The sequence below is a fragment of the Heterodontus francisci genome, chromosome 6, assembly GCF_036365525.1.
Source record: "Heterodontus francisci isolate sHetFra1 chromosome 6, sHetFra1.hap1, whole genome shotgun sequence".
Classification (NCBI taxonomy): Eukaryota; Metazoa; Chordata; class Chondrichthyes; order Heterodontiformes; family Heterodontidae; genus Heterodontus; species Heterodontus francisci.
Window position 1 is genome coordinate 37524995 of NC_090376.1, and position 11841 is coordinate 37536835.

Consider the following 11841-nt stretch of genomic DNA (forward strand, 5'->3'; position numbering starts at 1 on the left):
AGACTCAGCAGCACTACCGGGAGCAATGGCCACAGCTGGGACTGCACCCAGCTTCAGCAGCAAGAGGGACACCTGCCCCAGAAAAAGGTAACTTTGTGGGACCTCGCTAGGGACAATTGGCTGGGCCCTGGCAAGGCAATGCGGGGGTCTATGTTGTCTGGTGGGTCGGTTGGGCCGTCGTGGGGGCCCTCCATGGGGCACAGGATGACAGATCAGGAGGGCTCCCCCCACCCTGCAAGGAGGCTGCCAGCTTTTATATGGCCGCTCGCTGGCTGCTGGTAAAATACCAGTGACGGTGGGAGGAGGCCCTTAAGTGGCAGTTATTTGGCCACTTAAGGGCCTTGATTGGCCTGGGGCAGGCAGGCTGTTTCTCACCACCACCAGCCCTTAAATTTGCAGCAGGGGCAGGAAGGCGTCAGTAACAGCACCCCCTACCTCCCACTCAATTTTACGACTCCACCACCAGCCAGTGGCCTGGATAAACAAGCATCAAGAAAATTACCAATGGTCTGTGTTGGCAAGGTGTACTGTTTTAATTATTGAGAGTATCCCCATACACACTTCAGTGATTTGTAGACCTTGGCACTTAATGTCTTTGAACGTAGGTTAAATTGGTTAACCGATAAGCTTCTCAGTTGTTTTAACCATTAATCAGCATAAATGGATGTGGGAAACACCTGCCACTGGAACCCACATATCAATTTTTTTTTTCAAAGAATGGTGTCCTAGTGGGTACATTTATTATGTAAAATACTCTATCTGTGCAAGTTTATCTGTTTGCTGTGGATACTTTTAATCATCCTAATCAACAGAGGTTCTTGCTCCCAATTTCAACCCTGTGGCCTCTGCTAGAAGTTCAGTTTCGATATTTACAGAGGGTTGGGGGATGTGGTTTACTATCAAGGCCTATGCATTTGAAGGCAGTATTGGACTTGGTTCAAAGTCATCTGTCAAATGGGCCAGAATTTTACTGTGGGCAGACGGGAGCCAGCCTCCAACGTAAAAGTCAGTGGCAAGAGGCTTCTGCCTCGCCTGGAAATCCATCCTGTAATTTCCGGGTTTCTAGGCTTTAACTGTGCCGAGGCAGGACTCCCACCCGCTTGAGGTGCAGAGCGATGGCCACTGCTGGGGCTACAGCCCAGCCAAACATAGATGATGACGTGGAGCCGGGATGAAAGGTAAGTTGTGGTTGCCTTGTCAGGTTCCAGTGAGGCAAGGGTGGTCAGTTTGGGGGGGGGCGTGTTGGGTGCGGTTGGGGTAGCGGGGGCAGCCCTCTATCAGGCACTCTGTGCCTGATGAACAGGCACCACCACCCCCCCTCCTCCTCCTCCTCCCAGCAGAATCAGCAGCTACCTGGTTTTCCCAGGCGTCTTTTCCCAGCCCCAGGACACCCGCTTGCCACGTGTAAAATCCACATGGAGGTGGGCAAAAGCCCTTAAAGTGGCCATTAATTGGCCACTTAAGGGATTTAAATGGCCTGGGGTGGGCCATTTTTCACCCTGCTTTAGGTAAAGGGCAGTGGAAGCAGGAGCGGGTCGAGGTAAGCCTCCCAAAGCTTCTCACTCCATTTTACGCCACCACCATCCCACTCGTTGGGGTGGCGTAAAATTCCAGTCAGTCTGCCAACACTCTCAACTGTCCAGGTTCACAAGAATGATCACCTTCCAGATAAGGGGAAAACTGAAAAAGGGGGGAAATAAAGATCAAGGACCCAAGATACATAAAGTAAGTCAAATAAGTCAAATTTTAAAATATAAAACCGTTGATATCTTCAGTTCAATAAAAAAACAAACCAGAGATGTTCATAATCAAATGTAATCAGAGAAACAAAACATGGAGGATTACAATGTAAGAACTGCACAGCATCCATCAGTCTCTTTATAATAACAACGCAGTAGGTTTAAATTCGCTACCTGACGACACGCCGCAGTATTAAATACAAGGCCGAGCGTCTCCGGCCTTTTATCAAACATACTTGGTGGGGGCTGAGGGGAAGTTAAAACAGCAGAGGGCTCGGGCCCGTTGTATCCAGCCTTAAGTTCGGTTCGGTCACAAGAACTTACCAGGTTCCGGAGCTTGCTGGCCTGCTCCTTGTGGTAGTCCAGTTTGCTGAGGGCCGTCGGCCGGTATTTGTCCACCCACAGGCTCATGTCCAGCCCGCGCAGCCAAACCACCTCTCCGCGCGCTTCCTCTCAAACTGAGGCGTACACAGCGTCAACACGCCGCCCACGTGACGCACCACAGACAAGGCGCTCCTTGACGATTGGAAGCAACAGGTAGGCTCTTCTCATTGATGCAAAGTTTTACTTTACAAAAGAGTATAGTTTATCCGGCAATGTGGAAAATTGCCCACAAAACTCAGGACAAATCCAATCAGGCCAATTTGTCACTTGGACAAATGTGGATTCATTAAGGAAAGCCAGCACCGAGTTGTGAGGGACAAATTGTGTTCAACTAAATTGATTTGAGTTTTTTGATGAGATAACAGAGGGTTGATGAGGATAATGCAGTTGATGTCGTGTACCTGGACTTCCAAAAGGTATTTGATAAACTACCACATAACACATTTGTCAGCAAATTTAGAGCCCATGGCCGGAATTTTACGTACCCCAACGAGTGGACTGGTGGCGGGGGCGGGGGAGAGGCATAAAATTGAGTGGGAGCGATTGAAAGGTCACAGACCTGAAACGTTAGCATCTGTGGAGAGAGAAGCAGAGTTGCCAGACCTGCTGAGTAGTTCCAGTGCTTTCTGTTTTTAGTTCAGTATCATCTTCAACTCCTCATACTGAAGCAGTCTGTACCCAAATGCAGCACAACCTCAAAAACATAGGCTGCTAAGTGGCAAGTAGCATTTGCGCCACACACCTGCCAGGCAGTGACGATCTCTCCTTGAGATTCAACAGCATTATCATAGTTGAATCCCTTCCATCAACATTCTGGGGGTTACCATTGACCAGAAACTTAACTAGACTAGCCACATAAATACTGTGGCTGTAAGAGCAGGTCAGAGACTGGGAATTCTGCATCAAGTAACTAACCTCCTGACACCCCAAAGCTGTCCACCATCTATAAGTCAAGAGTGTGTTGGAATACTCTCCACTTGTCTGGATGAATGCAGCTCAAATCATACTCATGAAGCTTGACAGCATCCAGGAAAAAGCAGTCCACTTGATAGGCATCCCATCGACCACTTTCAACATTCACTCCCTCTACCACTCCACCAGTGGCAGCAGTGTGTACCATCGGCAAAATGCATTGGAGCAACTTACCAAGGCTCCTTCAACTGCACCTTCCAAACCCATGATCTCTACCACCTAGAAGAACAAGGGCAGCAGGTGCATAAGAACACCACCACCTGCAAGTTTCCCTCCAAGTCACATACTATCCTGACTTGGAACTATATCACCATTTCTTCACTGTCACTTGGTCAAAATCCTGGAACCCTTTCCAAACAGCACTGTGGGTGTACCTACACAACATGGACTGCAGCAGTTCATGAAAGCGACTTACCACCACCTTCTCAAGGGCAATTAGGGATGGGTTAGCGCGCTCGCATCCATAAATGAATTTTTAAAAATTACATTTAAAAACTTAATAGTTTAGGAGACAATACTTATGGACTCACAGAATTCACTGCCTGAAAGGGTGGTGGAAGCAGCTTCAATTATGACTTTTAAAAGGGAATTGGTTAAATACTTGAAAGGGGAAAAATTTCAGTGCTAAGGGGAAAGGACAGAGGAGCGGGTCTAATTGGATAATTATGTCAAAGAGCTGTCACAGGCACGATGGGCTGACCGGCCTCCTTCTATGCTGTGTCATTCTACTTAGAATAAATCAGAAAATTATACAATCAAATAATTTGCTATGCTTCTCCAAACTTTTTTGCGAAAAATTCATTAAGGCCCATTTTCGGGCACGGAGGTTGTGATTCATGATCTCCCATGTCACAGAATCACAGAATTGTTACAGCGCAGAAGGAGGCCATTCGGCCCATCATGTCCGTACCAGCTCTCTGAAAGAGCAACAACCTCAGTTCCATTCCCCTGTCTTCTCCTCGTAACCCTGCACATTCTTCTTTTTCATATTCCCTTTTGAATGCTTCAATTGAACCTGCTTCCTCCATGTTCTCAGGCCACGCATTCCAGGCCTTAACCATTCGCTGCGTGAAAAAGATTTTCCTCATGTCACTTTTGCTTCTCTTACCAAATACTTTAAATCTGTGTCCTCTCGTTCTCGATCCTTTCACGGGTGGGAACAGTTTCTCTCTATCTACTCTGTCCAGACCCCTCATGATTTTGAATACCTCTATCAAATCAGCTGTCAGCCTTCTCATCTCGAAGGAAAACAGTCCTAATTTCTCCAATCTATCTTCATAACTGAAATTCCTCATCCATGGAACCATTCTCGTGAATCATATCTGTACTCTCTCCAATGCCCTCATGTCTTTCCTCAAGTGCGGCGCCCAGAATTGGACGCAATACTCCAGCTGAGGCCGAACTAGTGTCTTATACAAGTTCAACATAACCTCCTTGCTCTTGTACTCTATACCCCTATTAAAGCCCAGCCTTAAACACGGGTGAGGTCCCGGAGGACTGGAGAATTGCTAATGTTGTCCCCTTGTTTAAGAAGGGTAGCAGGGATAATCCAGGTAATTATAGACCGGTGAGCCTGACGTCAGTGGTAGGGAAGCTGCTGGAGAAGATACTGAGGGATAGGATCTATTCCCATTTGGAAGAAAATGGGCTCATCAGTGATAGGCAACATGGTTTTGTGCAGGGAAGGTCATGTCTTACCAACTTAATAGAATTCTTTGAGGAAGTGACAAAGTTGATTGATGACGGAAGGGCTGTCGATGTCATATACATGGACTTCAGTAAGGCGTTTGATAAGGTTCCCCATGGCAGGCTGATGGAGAAAGTGAAGGCGCTTGGGGTCCAAGGTGTACTAGCTAGATGGATAAAGAACTGGCTGGGCAACAGGAGACAGAGAGTAGCAGTAGAAGGGAGTTTCTCAAAATGGAGACGTGTGACCAGTGGTGTTCCACAGGGATCCGTGCTGGGACCACTGTTGTTTGTGATATACATTAATGATTTGGAGGAAAGTATAGGTGGACTGATTAGCAAATTTGCAGACGACACTAAGATTGGTGGAGTAGCAGATAGTGAAGGGGACTGTCAGAGAATACAGCAGAATATAGATAGATTGGAGAGTTGGGCAGAGAAATGGCAGATGGAGTTCAATCAGGGCAAATGCGAGGTGATGCATTTTGGAAGATCCAATTCAAGAGTGAACTATACAGTAAATGGAAAAGTACTGGGGAAAATTGATGTCCAGAGAGATTTGGGTGTTCAGGTCCACTGTTCCCTGAAGGTGGCAACGCAGGTAAATAGAGTGGTCAAGAAGGCATACGGCATGCTTTCCTTCATCGGACGGGGCATTGAGTACAAGAGTTGGCAGGTCATGTTACAGTTGTATAGGACTTTGGTTCGGCCACATTTGGAATACTGCGTACAGTTCTGGTCGCCACATTATCAAAAGGATGTGGATGCTTTGGAAAGGGTGCAGAGGAGGTTCACCAGGATGTTGCCTGGTATGGAGGGCACTAGCTATGAAGAGAGGTTGAGTAGATTAGGATTATTTTCATTAGAAAGACGGAGGTTGAGGGGGGACCTGATTGAGGTGTACAAAATCATGAGAGGTATAGACAGGGTGGATAGCAAGAAGCTTTTTCCCAGAGTGGGGGTTTCAATTACTAGAGGACACGAGTTCAAAGTGAAAGGGGAAAAGTTTAGGGGGGATATGCGTGGAAAGTTCTTTACGCAGAGGGTGGTGGGCACCTGGAACGCATTGCCAGCGGAGGTGGTAGATGCGGGCACGATGGAGTCTTTTAAGATGTATCTAGACAGATACATGAATGGGCAGGAAGAAAAGAGATACAGAAGCTTAGAAAATAGGCGACATGTTTAGAGAGAGGATCTGGATCGGCGCAGGCTTGGAGGGCCGAAGGGCCTGTTCCTGTGCTGTAATTATCTTTGTTCTTTGTTCTATCTTTGAAACTGTATGCTTTATTGAACTGCTCTCTCAACTTGTTCTGCCACCTTCAATGATTTATGCACATATACACCTAGGTCCCTCTGCTCCTGCACCCCCTTTCGAATTGCACCCTTTATTCTATATTGGCTCTCCATGTTCACATTTCTTTTCACATTTCTCTGCATTGAACTTCATCTGCCACCTGTTCGCCCATTCCACCAACTTGTCTATGTTCTTTTGAAGTTCTACACTATCCTCCTCACAGTTCACAATGCTTCCAAGTTTCGTATCATCTGCAAACTTTGAAATTGTGCCCTGTACACCAAGGTCTAGGTCATTAATGTATATCAGAAAAAGCAAGGGTCCCAACACTGATCCCTGGGGAACTCCACTACAAACTTTCCTCCAGCCCAAAAAACATCCAATAACCACTACTCTTTGTTTCCTGTCACTCAGCCAATTTTGTATCCATGTTGCTACTGTTCCTTTTATTCCATGAGCTACAAGTTTGCTCACAAGTTTGTTGTGTGGCACTGTATCAAATGCCTTTTGAAAGTCCATGTACACCACAACAACAGCATTGCCCTCATCAACCCTCTCTGTTACCTCCTCAAAAAACTCCAGCAAGTTAGTTAAACATGATTTTCCCTTAAGAAATCCATGCTGGCTTTTCTTAATTAACTCACATTTGTCCATGTGACTATTGATTTTGTCCCAAATTATTTTTTTCTAGAGGTTTTCCCACCACCGAAGTTAAAATGACTGCCTGTAGTTGCTGGGCTTATCTTTACACCCTATTTTGAACAAGGGTGTAACTTTTGCAATTCTCCAGTCCTCTGGCACCACCCCCCGAGTCTAAGGAAGACTGAAAAATTATGGCCAGTGCCTCTGCAATTTCCACCTTCACTTCCCTCAGTATCCTTGGATGCATCTCATCCGGCTCTGGTACTTTATCCACTTTAAGTACTGACAACCTATCTAATACTTCTGCTTTATCAGTTTTAAACCCCTCTAGTGCCTGACTTACCTCCTCTTTCAACATTGCCTGGGTTGCATCTTTTTCCTTGGTATTCATTTAATACCTCAGCAATGCCCTCTGCCTCCATGTGTAAATCCCCTTTCTGGTCCCTAATTGGCCCCACTCTTCCTTTTACCACCTTTTTACTATTTATATGCCTGTCGAAAACTTTGGGATTTCTTTCAATGCTAGCTGCCAATCTCTTTTCATGCTCTCTCTTTGCTTCTCTTATTTGCTTTTTCACTTCCCTTCTGGACCTTCTATATTCAATCAGGTTCTCAATAGTATTTTCTACCTGGCATCTGTCATAAGCACATTTTTCTTCTTTATCTTAATCTCTACCTCTTTTGTCATCCAGGGAGCTATGGATTTGTTTGCCCTACTTTTCCCCTTCAAGGGAACATACCTTGACTGTGCCCGTACTATCTCTTCTTTGAAGGTTGCCCATTATTCATCTACCGGTTTTCCTGCTAGCTTTTGACTCCAATTTATTCACCCCAGCTCCATTCTTACCCAATTAAAGTTGGCCTTCCCCCAGTTAATTATTCTTACCCTGGATTGCTCTTTGTCCTTTTCCATAGTCAGCCTAAACCTTATGATACAGTAATCACTATCCCCGAAATGCCCTCCTACTGATACTTGATCCACTTGGCTCACCTCATTTCCAAGAACCAGGTCTAACAGTGCCTCCTTTCTCTTTGGACTAGCAACATACTGTTGGAGAAAATTTTCCTGAACACACTTTAAGAACTCTTGCCCCTTACTGCCCTTTATACTATTATTATCCCAGTCTATGTTTGGATAATTAAAGTCCCCCATTATAACTACCCTATAATTTTTGCACCTCTCCGTATTTCCTTGCAAATTTGTTCCTCCACGTCCTTCCCACTAGCTAGTGGCCTATAGACTGCACCGTGCAATGTAATCGCACCTTTTTTGTTCCTTAGCTCTAGCCAAATTGATTCCGTCCTCGACCCCTCTGGGGCATCCTTTTTCTCCAGCACTGCAATGCTCTCCTTAGTCAATATCACCACGCCTCCCCCTTTTTTTCCTTTTCCTATCTTTCTTGAACACCTTGTATCCAGGAATATTTGACACCCAGTCCTGCCCTTCTTTGAGCCAGGTCTCTGTTATAGCCACACCATCATATTTCCACATGGCAATCTGTGCCTGTACCTCACCAGTCTTATTAACCACACTCCGTGCATTCACATATATGCACATTAACCCTGATTCAGACTTTATTACTTTCTCCCTTACTCTGACTCCACCTAATAATGTACTATTCCCTACTGTTGTGCTATCTATCTCCCCCAGTATTCTGTGCACCTTGGTATTCCTCTCTAATACCTGTTCCTGGTTTCCACACCCCAGACAAGTTACCAGCTTTGTATCCCTCCAATCTGAGCTCCCTCTCAGGTTCCCATCCCCCTGACAATTTAATTTAAACACTCCCCAACAGCACTAGCAAATCTCCTTGCGACGATACTCGTCCCAGTCCTGCTAAGATGCAACCCGTCCACCTTGTGCAGGTCCCACCTGCCCCAGATCCGGTCCCAATGTTTTAGAAATCTGATGCCCTCCCTCCTACACCAGTTCTCCAGCCACGTGTTCAATCGCTCAATTCTCCTATTCCTATGCTCACTTGCAAGTAGTCCTGGGAGTAATCCTGAGATTACTGCTTTTGAGGTCCTGTTTTTTAATCTCCTACCTGGCTCCATAAAATCTGCTTTCAGGACTCTTCCTACCTATATCAATGGTACCAATGTGGACCACAACCTCTGGCTGTTCACCCTTCCCCAGAAAAATGGCTTGCAGCCTCTCTGTGACATCCTTGACCCTGGTACCAGGGAGGCAACAGACCATCTTGGAGTCACGTTTAGTGCTGCAGAAATGACTTTCTGTTCCCCTAACTAACGAATCCCCTATCACTACTGCTCTTCCGCTCCCCTTCCTCCCCTCCTGTGCAACTGAGCCACCTGTGGTGCCACAAACTTGGCTCTGACTGCATTCCTCTGAGGAACCAGCACCCTCACCAGTGTCCATTCCCGTTGAGGCAGGCAGCATGCATACTTATGCCGCCTCCGATAGTGACCATAATACAGTAAGTTTTAGCATAATCATGGAAAAAGAGAAAGATAAAACAGGAGTAAAAGTTCTAAATTGGGGGAAAGCAAATTTTAAGAAGCTGAGAAGTGACCAGGCGAAAGTGGTCTGGATACAGCTACTTAAAGGAAAATCAGTGGGAGGCATGTAAAATCGAGATACTACAGGCACAATGTAGGCATGTTCCCACAAAGATAAAGGGTAGTACTGCCAAATCTAGAGTCCCCTGGTTATCTAGAAGCTTACGGGTAAGTTAAAGCAGAAAAAGAAAGTTTATGACGATCACTAAAATCTTAATACTTTAGAAAGCCTAGAGGAGTATAGAAAGTGCAGGGGTGAAGTAAAAAAGGAAATTAGAAAAGCAAAGAGAGGACATGAAAAATTATTGGCAGGTAAAATCAAGGAAAACCTAAAGATGTTTTATCTGTACATTAAGAGCAAAAGGATAACTAAGGAAAGGGTAGGGCCTATCAGAGATGTACAAGGGAACTTATGTGTGGATGCAGAAGATTCAGGGTTCTTCATGAGTTTTTATGTATCTGTCTTCACAAAGGAGAGGGTTGATGCAGACATTGTAGTTAAAGAGGAATGTGAAATATGAGATATGATAAGCATAATGAGAGAGGAAGTACCAGGGGGTCTGACATCCTTGAAAGTGGATAAATCGCCAGGGTCAATGGATTGCATCCCAAGCTGTTAAAGGAAGCCAAGGAGGAAATAGCGGATGCGCTGAGTATCATCTTCAAATCCTCATTAGATACAGGAGAGCTACCAAACAATTGGGGTCTGTGAACATTGTACCATTGTTTAAAAAGGGTGCGAGGGGTAGGCCAAATAATTATAGGCTGGTCAGTCTGACCTCGGTGGTGGGTAAATTGTTAGAATCTATTCTGAGGGACAGGATAAACTGCCACTTAGAAAGGCACGGATTAATCAGGGATGGTCAGCATGGATTTGTTAAGGAAAGGTGATGTCTTACTAACTTAATTGAATTTTTTGAGGAAGTAACAAGAAGGATTGGTGAGGGAAGTGCAGGGATGTGGTCTACATGGATTTTAGTAAGACATTTGACAAGGCCCCACATGGCAGACTGATCAGTACAATGAAAGCCCATGGGATACAAGGGAATGTGGCAGGTTGGATCCAGAATTGGCTCAGGGCCAGGAAACAAAGGGTAGTAGTCGACAGTTGTTTTTGTGAATGGAAAGCTGTTTCCAGTGGCGTTCCACAGGGCTCAGTGTTGGGTCCCTGCTGTTTGTGGTATATATTAATGATTTGGACTTAAATGTGGGAGGCATGATTGGAAAATTTGCTGATGACACAAAAATTGGCCATGTAGTTGATAGTGAAGAGGATAGCCGTAGACTCCAGAAAGATAGCAATGGTTTGGTTGAGTGGGCAGAAAAGAGGCAAATGGAATTCAATTCAGAGAAGTGTGAGATAATGCTTTTGGGGAGGGCAAATAAAGCGAGGGAATACACAGTAAACAGGAGGATATTGAAAAGGGTAGAAGAAGTGAGAGACCTTGGAGTGCATGTCCACAGGCCCCTGAAGATGGTAGGACAGGTGGATAGAGTGATGAAGAAGGCATGTGGAATGTTTTCCTTTATTGGCTGAGGTACAGAATTCAAAAGCAGGGATGTAATGCTCGAACTGTATAAAATGCTGGTTAGGCCACAGTTGGAGTATTGCGTACAGTTCTGGTCACCAAATTACAGAAAGGATATAATTGCTCTGGAGAGAGTACAGAGGAGATTTACAAGAATGTTGCCAGGGCTCGAAAGTTGCAGCTATGAGGAAAGATTCGATAGGCTAGAGTTGTTTTCCTTAGAACAGAGGAGGCTGAGGGGTGACTTAATAGAGGTGTACAAAATTATGAGGGGCCCAAATAGAATAGACAGGAAGGACCTCTTTCCCCTAGTGGAGAAGTAAATTACTAGGGGGCACAGATTTAAGGTGATTGGTAGAAGGATTAGAGGGGACATGAGGAAAACCTTTTTCACCCAGAAGGTGGTGGGTGTCTGGAATTCACTGCCAGGAATGGTGGTGGAGGCAGAATCCTTCAATTCTTTTAAAAGGTACCTGGACGTGCACCCGAAGTGCTGTAACCTGCAAGGCAATGGACCAAGTGCTGGAAAGTGGGATTAGATTGGGCGGTTAGTTTTTTCTTCTGGCACGGACACGATGGGCTGAATGGCCTCCTACTGTGCTGTAATTTTTCTATGGTTCTATGGTTCTCCTCATTTCAATGCTTGTAGCGTTGGGCCAAGTGGGACCCGTACTGTTGGATGGCTGAGCGCTCAGCAAGGGTCCAGCAATGTGCACTAATAGCACGTTATGCAGCTAGCCTGCTCCTCTTAAAGGCAGCCTACCCCTCACAAAGGGGAGCTGCTCTCATTGGAAGGAAGCTACTGTTGGCTGCCTTTATTGACATTGGCTACAAGAATAAGCTGCACAAATGGAACACTAGGGAAGAGAGAGGGCTCCTAGGTTCACGGATGTGGCACTACAGGACTTAATGATGGAGGCCAGCACAAAGAGAGATGCTATGTTTCCAAGGAGGGGTGGGGTGGGGCTGGTGGTCAGGAGGCCCTCAAGGACAACCCTCCAAAGAGAATGGGAGAAAATAGCCATTGAGGTCAATGCCCAAGAGTCTGGCCCCAAGGACCTGGCAGAAGTGCTGG

General features: G+C 45.7%; 1 protein-coding gene across 5 annotated transcripts in view; it reads right to left on the reverse strand.

Annotated features, from left to right (window-relative positions):
• rfc3 (replication factor C (activator 1) 3) overlaps positions 1-2214 on the reverse strand; it is a 42790-nt gene extending 40576 nt beyond the window's left edge. For 2 of the 5 annotated variants that reach the window (XM_068032818.1, XM_068032817.1), the window contains exon 1: positions 2064-2214. In XM_068032818.1, coding sequence (XP_067888919.1) covers positions 2064-2150 — 87 coding nt within the window. In that variant the 5' untranslated portion in view covers positions 2151-2214. The remainder of the gene's footprint in view (positions 1-2063) is intronic. The other 3 variants (XM_068032820.1, XM_068032821.1, XM_068032823.1) reach the window with 2 other exon arrangements.
• Positions 2215-11841: the final 9627 nt, after the last annotated feature.